Source organism: Durio zibethinus, chromosome 11 (assembly GCF_047325235.1).
Source record: "Durio zibethinus cultivar Kanyao isolate XHJ-2024 chromosome 11, ASM4732523v1, whole genome shotgun sequence".
In the NCBI taxonomy this organism is placed as follows: domain Eukaryota; kingdom Viridiplantae; phylum Streptophyta; class Magnoliopsida; order Malvales; family Malvaceae; genus Durio; species Durio zibethinus.
Window position 1 is genome coordinate 26,150,272 of NC_143172.1, and position 14,808 is coordinate 26,165,079.

General features: G+C 33.6%; 3 protein-coding genes across 4 annotated transcripts; all 3 read left to right on the forward strand.

The window, feature by feature from the left end:
• Window positions 1–1,745: 1,745 nt before the first annotated feature.
• Window positions 1,746–5,593, forward strand: LOC111291033 (glyceraldehyde-3-phosphate dehydrogenase, cytosolic-like). Its single transcript, XM_022882577.2, has 12 exons — window positions 1,746–1,902; window positions 1,987–2,010; window positions 2,109–2,209; window positions 2,306–2,421; window positions 2,515–2,614; window positions 3,455–3,601; window positions 3,682–3,742; window positions 3,826–3,923; window positions 4,201–4,343; window positions 4,571–4,654; window positions 4,975–5,064; window positions 5,240–5,593. Exons 1-12 carry the CDS (start codon window positions 1,899–1,901, stop codon window positions 5,289–5,291), a joined length of 1,020 nt encoding a protein of 339 aa, XP_022738312.2. The 5' UTR covers window positions 1,746–1,898; the 3' UTR covers window positions 5,292–5,593.
• A 1,478-nt stretch (window positions 5,594–7,071) lies between these two features.
• Window positions 7,072–11,179, forward strand: LOC111290516 (uncharacterized). The gene is made up of 8 exons (XM_022881859.2): window positions 7,072–7,916; window positions 8,716–8,883; window positions 9,065–9,163; window positions 9,264–9,365; window positions 9,463–9,582; window positions 10,107–10,244; window positions 10,417–10,707; window positions 10,773–11,179. The coding sequence occupies exons 1-8, from the start codon at window positions 7,419–7,421 to the stop codon at window positions 11,064–11,066; spliced, it is 1,710 nt and encodes a 569-aa protein (XP_022737594.2). The 5' UTR covers window positions 7,072–7,418; the 3' UTR covers window positions 11,067–11,179.
• A 109-nt stretch (window positions 11,180–11,288) lies between these two features.
• Window positions 11,289–14,777, forward strand: LOC111290517 (lysine histidine transporter 2-like). Of its 2 annotated transcripts, XM_022881861.2 has the most exons (7): window positions 11,289–12,318; window positions 12,725–13,108; window positions 13,221–13,614; window positions 13,723–13,828; window positions 13,908–13,999; window positions 14,097–14,165; window positions 14,247–14,777. In XM_022881861.2, exons 1-7 carry the CDS (start codon window positions 12,017–12,019, stop codon window positions 14,343–14,345), a joined length of 1,446 nt encoding a protein of 481 aa, XP_022737596.2. In that variant the 5' UTR covers window positions 11,289–12,016; the 3' UTR covers window positions 14,346–14,777. The 2 variants fall into 2 exon arrangements, with proteins under 2 accessions (XP_022737596.2, XP_022737595.2); XM_022881860.2 differs by having other exon boundaries at window positions 13,221–13,828.
• Window positions 14,778–14,808: the final 31 nt, after the last annotated feature.

The window sequence follows — 14,808 nt, forward strand, 5'->3', positions numbered from 1 at the left end:
ATATAATAAATTATGAATTTAAAATATAATTTAACTTAATATATTTTATTATTTGGTTACAAAAAAATTTTGTCGAACTAACTAAATTAATTTCAGGAGATTAATTTTTTAAATTAAAAAATACAATTATAATAACAAAAATAAATAATTTAATTTAATTAATTCAATTTTTTATAATTTAATTTTAAATTAATTGAACCGACAAAATGAATATCTTCTAAATAGATACTTTTAAGCTTTCTCAATTAGTACTGACCACTAGTGGCAAAGCCACCTTTACTAAAGGAGTGTCCATGTACACCCTTAAATTAAGATAAAAAGTAAAATTTAATAGAAAATTTTTTAAAAGACACGGTAAAATTTTTCTATGGATATCTTAAAAACGAAAACAAAATTGAAAGAAAAATTTGTTGGGAATAATAATTAAAATTTCTTAAAAGATTTGTTTAAGAGTAATTAAATATTATCTGATTTATAAAAAGATTTGTAAAAGAATAATTCCAAAAAACATAAATTTTTTATAAGCAATTTTAATTTTCATATGAAGATTTTTAAAAATAAAGAGAATTTTTATAGATAAATTTGTATATTTATTAATAAATGAAATATCTATTAAATTAAATATAAAAAAAAGATTATAAGAGAGTTATAGAGTTTTATGGGATAAAACACCTTGTAAGATTACACGAGATTAACATTTTTATGGTGTGTGTGTTTGAGTGAACTAAAGAAAACTAAGATAGTCCATATAAATATAGTATTTATGAGTAAATTGGAGGAAATTAAAAAGATCCATATAGGTATAGTGTATTTATGCATGTTTGAATTAAAATACTCTATAAGATTATAGAAGATTAAAAAGATTTATAAGTATTAATTGTGAGTATTTATTTTGATATTTGTTTGTAATTATCTATAATTAATGAATTTTATTTTTTATTCGTAAATATAAATTGATTGAATTAAATCACGTTAAATTATAATATTTTATATAATTAATTCATAATTTAATTTTACTTTCACTTATGTAATTGAATTTAAACTTTTTTACTTTAACAAAATTTTCCTAAATTTCATAAAATTGATACACCACGAATTTCATCCCCAACTTCAACCTTCACTTTTTTATTTTCCACTTATTGACTTTTTTCCCTTTTGTGGCTTAATAATACAATGTTCCTCAAGTCAATGCCAAAATTGATGGCAATATTAAAAATTATTGTTTCTATTTAATTGTGAGTTATATATTTATCAAGTGACGGAATGAAAAAAACTGTTCAAAAATTTTAATTAAAACTATTATCTTATTATCAATGGAGTTTTTAAAAGTATAAAATGAAATATTTTTAAAAATATATTTAATAATAATTAAAAATAATTAAAAATAAAATATATTTGAAATTTTAAAAAATTAAATGTATCAAACAGTAACTTGTATCATAATTTTCTACTCAAAAAAAAAAATAATATAAGATATTGACAGCCACTGAACAGTATGTTCTAGGCTCCCTAGAAAAATGCGATTCCATCATTCGACAACGACCTCCGTGGGACGCCCCACGTTTTCCCGACGCCTGGAATAACGGCCCTGATGTGGATGATCAGACGTCGCTTCCCATTGGCGTTCATCAAGTCGACAGCGTTCAATCAACGCAGCGTGATGTAAACCATGTACTGATATTAATTATCACGAAACTTAATTATGGGACGGCTCTAAACTGGACACGTCACGAACTCTCCACTCAAGACCCGCCATTTTCTGGTTTCCCGCTTTACTTTTTCCCTTTAAAATCTCACTTTTCACCGAATAAACTTAATTTACACCATTTCTGTCTCCCACTAATCTACTCCTCAGCTTCGATCAACTTTCTTTATCTGTTCTATCACTGTGTACACTCATGGGTAATTATATCATTTTATTGCCATTATTTTTAGAATTTAATCTATTTTTCTTCGTCTAATCTATTTTTTTCTTTGATTTTACAGTTAAGGTGAAGATCGGAATCAACGGTACGAGATTATGATTTTGTATATATTTTTTCGATTTTGATCTTTTAAATTATGACCATCTAAGTCTTTTTTTGTTTATTACAAATGAAAAAAATTAGGGTTCGGTAGGATCGGTAGATTGGTGGCTAGAGTTGCTTTGCAGAGGGACGATGTTGAACTCGTCGCTGTTAACGATCCTTTTATCACTACTGATTACATGGTATTTCTTTTTTTCTTTCTTTTTCCAATAAGCTTTGGTTATAGCGGATCGATATTTATTTGCCCTTTTTTTTTTTTTTTGGTTATCTGTTTTTAGACGTATATGTTTAAGTACGACAGTGTTCATGGGGCATGGAAGCAGCACGACCTCAAAGTCAAGGATTCAAACACCCTTCTCTTTGGCGAGAAACCAGTTACTGTTTTTGGTATTAAGTATGTAAATTTGCTCTTTAATTTTTTTGGAATGCTTAATTTTAACTTTTGTTTGATTATTATATGAGTAAATTGTGTTTTGTCTAACTTTAGGAACCCAGAGGAGATTCCATGGGGTGAGACTGGAGCTGAATACATTGTTGAATCAACTGGAGTGTTCACTGAAAAAGATAAGGCTGCTGCCCACTTGAAGGTATTTTATTATTTGTTAATTTGTCGTTGTATTTTTTTATTTGTTTTATGTTATTTTCATATATGATTTTGTTTGAATTATGATTTATTAATGCCATGCAGACGTGCTACTTTCGATCAAACCCTTTCTTTCGTTTACTTATCTTAAGATATATATGTTATTCACTTAATGTCTATTTGAATGAACTGAAATTAATTTCAACGAGATTGAAAATAATAATAGTGCTAAAATTGATTATTGTAGTGATGAAATTAGTTAATATAGCAGTTTAAAATCAATGATGAGATATGTATCTGGATGTAAATGCATTGTTGGTAGTTAGATGAGAATAAAAATAACAATTAAGGACTTTATTTTAATGGTGCATTTGTAAATTAATTATATATTTTTATATTATATATGATATTTATAATTTTATTTTTATTATCAAAATATTAATATATACTATTTATTTATTATATAAAAAAACTTAAAAAATAAATAATACTCTTAAGATTTTTAAAAATTTTAATAAGTTAGAAATTTACAAATAAAAATAAAAATAATTATATTATCTTGAGGGGACCATTCATTTATTTTGAAAAGTATATTTAAAAAATTAATTGATAACATTATATAAACTCAAATAATTTTTAAAATTCTTGGGGGCCATGGCCCCTCATTCCCCTATGTGGCATTGCCACTGATTTTTGGTCTGTTCCTTTGGAATAAAGTTTCTGTGTAATGCAAATGGATGATTTGATTTATGAACTCTTCAGCTTCAGCTTGAATGGTTAAGGTTATTTGCTTTGAATTGTATTAAAGTTACCTATGGCTTATCTTACATGGATTGACTATCAGGGTGGTGCTAAGAAAGTAATCATCTCAGCCCCTAGCAAGGATGCTCCCATGTTTGTTGTGGGTGTCAATGAGAAGGAATACAAGCCAAAATATGACATCATTTCCAACGCTAGCTGCACTACTAACTGCCTTGCACCCCTTGCTAAGGTTTATCTTTGATTGTTATTTTTGAGTGATTTAATCTTTATTTTTGAAATTATCTTAATTAATCTTGTCTTGAGTTACAGGTCATTCATGACAAATTCGGCATTGTTGAGGGTCTTATGACAACTGTTCATTCAATTACGGGTAAGCTTTACAACTGAATTCTCACACAGTTAATTAACTTGGTCTGTTCTGTGTACTAATTGTGTTATGTTTCTCTTACTCAGCCACACAAAAAACTGTGGATGGTCCATCAATGAAGGACTGGAGAGGAGGAAGAGCTGCTTCATTTAACATCATTCCTAGCAGCACTGGAGCTGCTAAGGTAAGAACCGTGTATGGATTGTAGCTTTAGGGAGTTCATAAGAACTCTTACTTTTATTTCATAATTACCATTCTCATATTTTCTAGAGATTGATTTCTTCAAGAATACTGTTCGTTGTAAAGCAGAAAGAAAATTAGTTCAATGAATTCCCTTTTCCCCAGTTATGCATATAGGCCCCTAGTTCTCGGTAGGTTAGGTTGATTTACCTTGGTATCCTTCACAACTTATCAACATCCAATGGTAATATTTTTTGGGATGAATTCTGTTTTTTCACTAGGCTGTTGGAAAGGTGCTGCCTGCCTTGAACGGAAAATTAACTGGGATGGCTTTCCGTGTTCCCACTGTTGATGTTTCAGTGGTTGACCTCACAGTAAGACTGGAGAAGCCAGCCTCTTATGATGAAATCAAAGCTGCTATCAAGTAAGAATTTGTTTTGATTGTGCTTTAAAGTGTGCCCCTATTGAAGTTATTTCTATTATATAAGTGTTACTATTCCCGTATGTTGCTGGCAGATGCAATACTTCTAGTTTGAAATGGTGGCAAAAATTAAAAATAACTTGTTGACTAAACAGTTATGAAGTTCTTTTTGTAAGTCCTTTTCTACCCTTCTTCGACTTCAATACCATTTTCTTTTTGAATTGTTATAGGGAAGCATCTGAAGGAGAACTGAAAGGAATCTTGGGTTACACTGAAGAAGATTTGGTTTCCACCGACTTCGTTGGTGACAGCAGGTAAAGACAGATTTACATCCATGATAACATAAGCGGTGAATCATGTGCAGTGTGCTGCGTTCGTTTAGCCATGGGTCTGTTAGTGTTAGAAGCAGTGATGATATATGGCTCCAATTAAATAAATAGCCAAGGGTGTGAGTCTGGGACGCATGTATACAGGATTGATTGATTCCTTCATTCTGCATGTTTGTCATTGGTTGAAAGGCTCGCATATGTTGCAGTAGTTTGAAACTTCTGTGTTCATGCTAGTCTAATGGTGTAAGATGTCTGATAAACACAATGAACTGCAGTAAAGTGATAATATGTGCTCAATTATCCAGGTCTAGCATCTTCGATGCAAAAGCTGGAATTGCTCTGAATGAAAAGTTTGCCAAGCTTATCTCGTGGTATGACAATGAGTGGGGCTACAGGTAATTAATTTATGCTGCAGTTTTACTAGATTGCTAATTTCTGACAACCAACATTTATACCCCATTTGAACCAACTGAAAATTTATCTCACTTTTCTTTGCTTTGTCAATAAGCCATGTGACAGTTCTCATTTTTTTTCTTCTGTTTTCATTCATGTTTTACTTTGGTTTTGCAGTTGCCGTGTTGTTGACCTGATTATCCACATGGACCGCGTCTCAAAAGCTTAGAGAGTTGCTTAGGTATTGTCTCGGCTACTATATTCTTCCCATGTTCCGTATCTATGGTGGAGGCAATGAGTTGAAAATAAATCTTGTTTTCAGACAATGTCAATAGCTTTTACCGCTATCTAGTTTGAGTGAAGCTATATCCTGGTTTCACGTTTGTTCTTCGAAATTGCCTTATACTTGCTGCTAGTATATTTTGCTAAGCTAGTTTGAATACGATCTCTCTGTCTCCTGCATACACGCACATAACTTAAAAAACTCTTGTAAGCAGTGAATTTTCAGAGTTGAGTTTGATTTTATTGTAATTTAATGGCTCGAAGCGCGAAGGATCTCCCCGTAAAAGTGTTGGAAATATTGAGTCAAATCTCATAAGAGATTTGTTTGGGATTTATTTGAGATTTGTCAGATATTGTTTGATGGACAATAAGACTTGTAAAAAAAGAATTCTAAGAGAAAAAAGATTTTTAATAGGTAAGTTTGACTTGCAAGAGAAGAATTCTAAAAGAAAAGAGATTTTTAATAGGCAAGTTTGATTTACAGGAGAAGAATTTTAAGAGGAGAAGTATTCTTAATGGGCAAGTTTGTATGGTTATAAATAGGTGAAGTCTTTACAGGGTTAGGTATGAAAAAAAGATGTAAGAGAGTTGTAGGGTTTTGTGGGATAGACACCCCATAAGAGTATTGAGGCTTATGTTTGTATTGGTGTGTATGTTTGTTTGTGAGTGGACTAGAGGAGATTGAGAGGGTCCACATAAGTATGATGTATGGGAGCATATGGGTATGTGTTTGGTTATGTTGCAAGAGTGTACAAGGGTTTGGGTTTGTGTTTGTTTGGGTAGAGAATACTTCATAGGACTAAAGGAGATTGAGAGTATCTTATGAGTATTGATTATTGAGTGAGGTTGATGATATGATATATGTTTGTAATTCTCTACAACTAGTGGATCTTATTTCTCATCCGTGGATGTAAGTCAGTTGAATCGAACTACGTTAAATTATTGTCTCTTATGTATTTAATTTATTGTTTGATTTCGCTTCCACTGATGCGATTGGATTGAAAATTTTTAGCCCAACAAAAAATTACATTTGTCATGAGTCTTGTGGCTTTGGTTCATATTTCAAAACACTTCTACTTGTCTCTAACTTTCTACAGAACTGTCCTTCTTCATACACGAAAAAGGTAATCACGGGGGGGGGGGGATCAATGTGTGTCATGTGAAATTGGGGACGGTGTACCGTATTTGAAAGCCATTGATAAAATGGATTCCAACTACTTCACGAATAGGAGTGGTGATAAGAATGAGAGGTGAAGCTAAATGCGTGACAGAATATAGCAGGAAGGATTGACAGCCCTTTGGTCCCAAAAAATTATAAAGCCTTACTCCTCTTATTCACCCATTGCCACTTCAATTTTGTTTGGTCACAATTATTGAATTCGAAAGCCAAAAATAAATAAATAAATAAAAGTTAAAATTATGCCATTAAGGATTGGCGTTAAGTAGTTAAAGTTTAGAATTTTAATGATTTGCATTTAAGTTTAAAATTTTACGATTTTTTCTTGATAAGTAATTTGCAAATTTTAAAAATTTTAGAAAAACTCTATAAATCTTTTTATTAGTTGATAGCTTATTTTGATTTTGTCTTCACTTTTAAGATGAAGTAATTTTTCCTATTTTAAACTTTTAATTCACCAAAAAAAAAGTTTAAAATGAAACATAAAAAATCAACATATATTAAATATTGATGAATAAGATTGATTTTACAGACAACATTTCCATATCTGTTAAAACAGAAAAATTTTACAGCTCACCTGCCCAGATACTGTTGAAATGCTAAAGCGAAAAAAAAAAATCCCATATTTCAAATTTCCCCCAACCTTCGATCTCTCCGCCAATTTCCCCATTTTTTCAAACAAAAAACCTTCATTCTTTCTTTTCACTCTGTTTGCTGCCTCTTCCTTGTTTGCTAGGTTTTTTTTTTTTTTTTTTGTACGTTTCGATTTCCTGATTAAAACTAAGTGGCCCAAATGAAACCCTCTCTGAATCCCTAATAAATTCCACATTCAAACACTCTTCCTGTAATAATTTCCTCCAACCTCGTTGCCTCCGCTCTCCCTCTGTGTTTCTTTCAATGGCAACTTCAGCTTTCAAGTCAACGACCAGGAGAACTTCCGTCGCCAACTCACCCCAGGACTCTTCTTCCTCTAACCACACCTCCGTCCACCGCCGCGCCAGGAGTCTGAGCAGATTCTCCCGCCGCCTTCCCGGAGCTGCCGACGACGATGATGAGACTACTCCCGCTCCGAGGAGCAGAGGGAGGTTCGTCAATACCGTCAGGGGATCGGGTTTCCCGGAGATTAGTCTCGACGATCTCGCCATCGAGCTCTTTGACTCCTCCCTCAGAGGACGCTCGGCTACCCGTAATGGTGAAGGAGGAAAAGGAGGAGGAGGAGAGAGTGTGACTCAGAGAAGAGGACGGTCGGTGTCCAGGCAAGGATCCAGGGGTAGTTTTGTACATAGTGGTGGTGGTGGTGGTGGTGGTGGTGGAAGAAGGCTCTCCTCGGACACCGCCAACTCCAGGAGGAGAAGATCGGTCTCGGTTGTTCGGTATCAAATTAGTGATTCTGAGGTACCGTTGTTATTATCATTATCATCGTCATCCTCATTAAGATTGTTTTTGTTCCTAAGACGCGTGCTCATTATTTAGAAGAATTCATTAGGCATATTAGAATGTTTAGGCTTTAGCTGCTTTAAGGTTTATTGGTCTAATCTAGCTGTACAAATTTGGATGTTGTAACTACAAATTATCTGGAGACCGGACTTCGCTATCTGATTGCTTGTTTTGCGGTTGATTTTTGCTTAACTTGGGCTCAAAGATCAATTTATGTAGACAAGCCAACTAAAAACTTTTATCACATTGGGCATGCACTTGTAACATCTCCTTAATGAAAAAAATGTGAGATTATGTGGTAAGGACTTTTGGATTCGCTTTCAAGTATTCAATAACTATCAAACTCTTTATGGTATTGCAAGTGTCATTGCTAAGTTTATGTTCTGAATCTAGAAGCTTAAGTTCATTCATTGGCATTTGTTTTGTGGATTTTCATGATTTAGATGACAATTCATTTTCCTTTAATTGAACAGTAGATCATCTTTTATCAGCTTAGGTAGTTTGGCGTTGCAATTGGAGAAAGTAAATGAGGAATTTTGGAAATTTTGCACAATTAGTCAAATGCGTTTATTTTCTTATACCTATATTAGAGATGAAGTATCATTGATGATAGACAGTAATGTACTACTACACTTGGTCAACTTGAATGTTGTGGTTGGCTTTAATTAAACCCATTGGTTTTTCTATAATACTAGGAATAATAATAAAAATACTAACTTGTTAATGTGTATGCATTTCTTGTTCCTAAAAATGGCAGAGTGATCTAGATCCATCACAGAACTCAAGCGACCGAGCTAGTATGAGGAGTTCCATTGGTGGAAACAATCAGATGTCCTCAACTCATAAGCCAACAGCTTCAAATAATAGACAAGGACTGAGAAGGTCTCTCAGCCAAAAGGACTTAAAGTACCATGATGGTTACTCTGTAAGCATTATCTATCTCTTGGAAAAATATTATTCCTACTTGTATTTATCACCATTTAGTTGAGCAGGATTTTTATCTAAGGATGCTATTTAGTGTTTGGGTTAATCCTCAATGTACCTGGATCATTTAGCATCTTTCAAACTCATTTTTGTCAAATGCATTTTATAATATATGGAATCAGAGCCACTCTTCTGCTTTAACCGATGATGAAGGTAGGGATGCTTTTTTCAATAAAAATGGGATGGAAAGGACAATACAGGCGGTTTATGCACAGAAAAAGGTTGGTTTTCTCTTTTAGAAAATCACAATTATATAATAACCACTAGGAAGATAAGATGTTTTTTGCTAAATCTGTCACTCTTGTGTTTCCTACCCATTAGGGAGAGCATCCCATTGGGGATGATGTGAATGGTGGGTTGCATGCCACAATGCGAAAAGAGCTTAGACATGCTGTGGAAGAGATCAAGACACAACTTGAACAAGTTTGCAATTCTATGTCCTATCAGCATGCTTAATGCTTTAATTTGCTGCATAGATTTTGTCTGCTAAACTTGTTGGATGGCCTCATGGTTTATGCAGGCAATGGTGAAAACAAAGAAGTCTGGCACAGCAAGCGATGATAGTTTGCAACCTGACAATTCTGATGTTCTTCAGGCTGTCTCTACAATTAGAAGGAAGTGCACAGCAAAATTGGAAAAGGTGCCAAGTCCTATCATGAGCATTCTATGGTGCAATACTTACCATTTATGTAATGGTTATGGTTTCTATGATGGCACACAAAAGAATTAACTAATAAATGCTTTAAATCTTTTCTTTCTGTTTTTTCCCTGTACAGCTGGGTTTCTAGTTCCATGTGCATGTGGCCTCTTTATTCTTAACCATGTAGAATGCTTTTTTCATTGTTGAAGATGTATTAATTCTAGTCAGAGACTTCATACTATAGGTTCATCATAATCCTGAACTGATGTTTCTTCCAGAGTTTTTCTTTATGTTGGAAACCAAAAGTAAGGTTGCATTTAAGTTTCTTTTGATGAAAAAATTAACTTTCTGTTGTACTTTTCATCAATATTAACATGGTTTTTGGTTTATGCTTAATAAGCAGGCAGTTGTCGATCTATATTAATTATTTACATTAAATCTTTGATGCTGTTTATTTCCTTAACTGACGCTCTGCACCTCGACTGGAAATCATTAGTGATTGGTTTTATTTTTCTATTTGGCAGTCAGAGATGCGTAGACAAGATTTATTAGCTGAGATTCTGTTGGAGGAGCAGCATGGGAGAGAGCTCTCTAAAATTGTCAAAGAATTGCTTCCTGAACCACAGAACTCTATTGTTGAGAAACCATTGCAAGCCAGAAAGGTACAACTTCCTCTTACACTCCCTGCAATAATGCAGGACTTGTATTGTATACGGTATTTTCAAGTCCTCACCATTTTCTGTTAAAATTCATTATATTATGATGTTTTTGATGTAAAAAAAGGTGATTGATATTTCTTTTGATTGTTTAATCAATATACAAATTGTTTCCCAGAGGAGCAATGACAGAAATAGGATGTCCAGGCAATTGACTGAGGAGGCCGAAAAATATATTGAAGATTTCATTTCAAATGTTGAAGATACCGATATTTCATCATTTGATGGAGATAGGAGTGATACTAGTTCAAGTATTGGGGGAATAACAAAGACACCAACTTTCCAGAGTCCAGCAGTGTTTAAATCTGTCCCTGTCGAAATGGATGGTGTAATGCTACCCTGGTTACAGTGGGAGACTTCAAATAATTCTTCTCCATTACCATGCAAGAACAAACACAATCTTTCTCAGGTAATTTGTGACATATGCTTGCTTCATATTACTCAGTGACTTACATCACAACATTTGTTGAATAGGAAGCACCCTCTGCGCAAGATTTAAGCCATCAATTTACCAGCAGCCGCGGGAGTTGGAGTCCAGCATTTACCGACTGCCCTTCAGTAAGTATTGGAGAAGATATAGGAACAAAGTTTGGCGAACCTGGAACTTACCAAAGGCGATCCTCTTCACATGGAACCAATTCAATGCAGTTCGATGTGGATGATTATCTCAACTGCAAAAGCAACGAAGCTTTTCTATATGAAATCTGGAGCCAACGACATAGAATTAGTTCAGGTGGTCTTCTGCTTTGTAATCAGATGTTCTTTTAGGTACAATCCTTTCTACCTGTTTTCGCCAATTCAAACTACAGTAATTACCCTGTATAGTTATTCAATAATTTTTAATAATCATCTAACAAACTTGAAGATATTATTTTTGTCTACCATGGTCTAGATTGGAAACACGGCAGTTTAAATCCTGATAATGCAGTTTAATTTTCTTTCAATCTTAAAGCTGAACACTTATATTATCCTTTTATATTCAGATTTTTTTTTTCTGAAGTACTCATGATAAAATCAAAACCCAAAAAAAAAGAAAAAAAACTCTATTTATGAATTGGACTAACCTCACAATCTTGAATTTTTAAACATTGGCAATATTTTTTGCCATATATATATATATATATATATATTTGGGTGTAACATAGCAATTTAGATATAATTTAATTTAATCAATTAAGTATCATTATTTGGTGAAAATAGATTCTCTTTTTAAATTATTATTTAAAATAAAATAAAAACCATAAAACTTTATCCATTATTGGTTGCATTTGATAGAAATATCCATGCTTTGATTTATTAACCTAAATTTCATATTTTTCAAAATTTCAACTTCAAATTTACGTAATTGCTAAACCAAAGGTGTCAGTGTTACTAATTTTGGCCAATCCATAACTGTTTAAAAATTCAATATTTTTTATTTATTCATCAAACTGTTTTAGAATTCCCATAATTTTTTTCCATTTTTTTCCTCAACGTGAACAGTGACTTAAGTCAAAGCTTACTATTATTATGACCAGCATAAATCCATCTCCCGTAGCGATCTCTAATCATGCAGTAAAAATATTTATAATTAAAATATAAATATTTTATCTTTGACCATCCATATTTGGTCACGCCGAAATTGCAAAATTTAATTACAATTAAAAAAAATAGTAATTTGGCAGCAAGTTTAGTTGCAAAGGGAAACAAACTCTGTAGTTTTTCGGATACTATGATACATGTGCTTTGTACTTATAGATTACAATCCCGCGATAAAAGTTCAGGTTCAGCTTAGCTTGAGAGTCTTTATTTATAATTTGCTATATCTGACTGTTACTCAAAGTAGTCAAGTTGGTGAACGAAAAAAGATGGGGACTCGAGCAGAGAAGCAAGAATCATCGAGGGTGGAAACTCTTAACGATTGGCTTCCCATTACAAAGTCCAGGAATGCTAAGTGGTGGTACTCTGCCTTCCACAATGTCACTGCCATGGTTGGTGCTGGTGTTTTGGGTCTCCCTTATGCCATGTCTCATCTTGGATGGTATGTTCTAATTTTCTCTGTATGTAAATGATTAAACCTTGGTTGGTTTCCAAGAAAATCCTAGAAAAATTATTCAAAAGAGAAAATAGAAAAAAAAAATTATAGGCTTCAGCCGCATGTGGGATTAAAGCAATTTATACGTACCACAAGGGTTTAATCCAGTTGATAAAGAGAGAAACTATCTTTTCTTGTCGATGTAACTTGATTCTAAACAAAACCTAAGAATGTCTCTGGCAGTACTAAACAAAAGAAGTCATATGTTTTTGTTTAGATTTTTGCTTTGTAGAGTTTTCATGATACTTTGATTTTTCTAAAAGAATTATATTTGAATCATTAAGCTAAGAGTTTACAGGATCACGAAATAATTAGACTTTAATAATAGTTTTTACTTGAATATTTCATCCAGGGGTCCTGGTGTTGCTGTCATGGTACTGTCATGGGTGATCACTTTATACACATTATGGCAAATGGTGGAGATGCATGAGATGGTTCCTGGAAAGAGATTCGACAGGTATCATGAGTTGGGGCAGCATGCTTTTGGTGAAAAGCTCGGACTGTGGATAGTGGTGCCTCAGCAATTGATGGTGGAAGTTGGTGTCAACATTGTGTATATGGTTACAGGTGGAAAATCCTTGAAGAAGATCTATGACACCGCAAATCCAAATGGCAAAGACATTAGAACAACTTACTTCATCATTATGTTTGGAGCAATTCACTTTGTTCTCTCTCATCTCCCCAGTTTCAATTCCATTACTTTTATCTCATTTGCTGCTGCTGTGATGTCTGTTGGGTACCATTGTCTTTCTTTTTTTTTGGTACATTAATTTCCATGGATCATGGTAGCCTGTGCTGTTCATATTAATCAGCTAATTTTTCTTGTTCGATTTCAATTGCTCTACCAGCTATTCTACAATTGCTTGGGCAGCCTCTCTTCACAAAGGGGTTCAGCCAACTGTGAATTACAATCCCAGGTCCTCAACCAGTTCAGGGCAAGTGTTCGACTTCTTCACTGGTTTGGGTGATGTAGCCTTTGCCTTTGCCGGGCACAATGTGGTATTGGAGATTCAGGCAACAATCCCATCCTCCCCGGAGAAACCATCCAAAAAACCAATGTGGCTAGGGGTGATTGTGGCCTATCTTGTGGTTGCCTTTTGTTATTTTCCAGTTGCCTTTGTTGGTTACAGGGTGTTTGGAAACAGCGTACAAGACAACGTTCTCATTTCATTAGAGAAACCCGCTTGGCTTATTATAGCTGCTAACGCGTTTGTTGTTATTCATGTCATTGGAAGTTACCAAGTAAAGCTTCACCCTGTCTTTCCCATTGTGAATGAATTGCATCAGCAAGATGTTATCTGGTCTGTTCATAACTTTCCCCTTTTTTTTCTCTTTGTTCATCCATTGCAGGTCTTTGCAATGCCAGTTTTTGACATGATTGAAGCATATCTAGTAAAAAATATGCATTTCAAGCCAAATCTAATGCTTCGAATCATTACAAGAACCTCATACGTCGGTAAGCATTTTCCTCAATTCAAGGCTTGATTTTCAGGATATGATCCCATGACTGACATTTGTGTCTTCTGAGTTTCCAGCCCTCACCATGTTCATCGGAATGACATTCCCTTTCTTTGGTGGACTGCTAAGTTTCTTTGGAGGATTTGCCTTCGCTCCCACAACATATTATGTAAGGCACTAGTATTTTCTTTTTCCTCAAAACACTTTTAACCTTTACAAGACATATCTCAAATGATCTGAGTAATTTCCTTTTTATCAAATTGCAGCTCCCTTGCATCATATGGCTTGCAATCTACAAACCAAGAAGATTCAGCTTGTCATGGTACACTAACTGGGTATGTTCATTCTGATTTTGTACATATTTGATTGTCAAGTATCCAATCTGATACTGATCATATGTTTCATTCCTGTTGCAGATATGCATTATCATTGGTTTCCTTTTGATGATTTTGGCTCCAATAGGTGCATTAAGGCAGCTCCTTATTCAATCCAAGAACTTCAAATTCTACTCTTGAACAAACTTTCCTCCTTGAAAGATAGTGGACTGCATCAATTTAAACCCTACTGATCTGCTATTTAACATCTATTCTTTTCCTTTTCCTTTTATTTTAATTTTGTTTAAAGACATAAGAGACCTTGTTTAATGTAGTACTAGTACATAAGTAAGTTACTTACCTGATTATTTTTAGATAAAGTGGGTTTAGGAAACATAAAAATGTATAATATCTTCCAATTATTTGCCAAATGTTTTCAAATTTCCATTGTCTTCACTCAGCCTTAGACCAAAGGTATAGAAGTACTTAAATTTCTTTCATTGAGAAATGAAGATAAAATTCTCTAAACTAAGAAGGAACATTTTTTTTTTTTTTTAATTTATCTTTAAATTTTCTCCGCCTTACTATTGTGTGATCGAAAAAAATATTACACACGTAAATTTATTCGAACACTTGATTTTCAAAAATTATAAGTGGTTCTATC

Excerpts from the sequence above, each read along its gene's own strand:
- LOC111291033 (XM_022882577.2), top strand. Across the intron at positions 2,011-2,108 it reads GGTGAAGATCGGAATCAACG|GGTTCGGTAGGATCGGTAGA; the intron begins GTACGAGATTAT and ends GAAAAAAATTAG. Across the intron at positions 2,210-2,305 it reads TTATCACTACTGATTACATG|ACGTATATGTTTAAGTACGA; the intron begins GTATTTCTTTTT and ends ATCTGTTTTTAG.
- LOC111290516 (XM_022881859.2), top strand. The coding sequence starts at position 7,419 with ATGGCAACTTCAGCTTTCAAGTCAACGACCAGGAGAACTTCCGTCGCC. Across the intron at positions 7,917-8,715 it reads ATCAAATTAGTGATTCTGAG|AGTGATCTAGATCCATCACA; the intron begins GTACCGTTGTTA and ends TAAAAATGGCAG. Across the intron at positions 8,884-9,064 it reads AGTACCATGATGGTTACTCT|AGCCACTCTTCTGCTTTAAC; the intron begins GTAAGCATTATC and ends ATATGGAATCAG.
- LOC111290517 (XM_022881860.2), top strand. The coding sequence starts at position 12,017 with ATGTGCTTTGTACTTATAGATTACAATCCCGCGATAAAAGTTCAGGTT. Across the intron at positions 13,109-13,220 it reads GCTGCTGTGATGTCTGTTGG|CTATTCTACAATTGCTTGGG; the intron begins GTACCATTGTCT and ends TTGCTCTACCAG. Across the intron at positions 14,000-14,096 it reads TCGCTCCCACAACATATTAT|CTCCCTTGCATCATATGGCT; the intron begins GTAAGGCACTAG and ends ATCAAATTGCAG.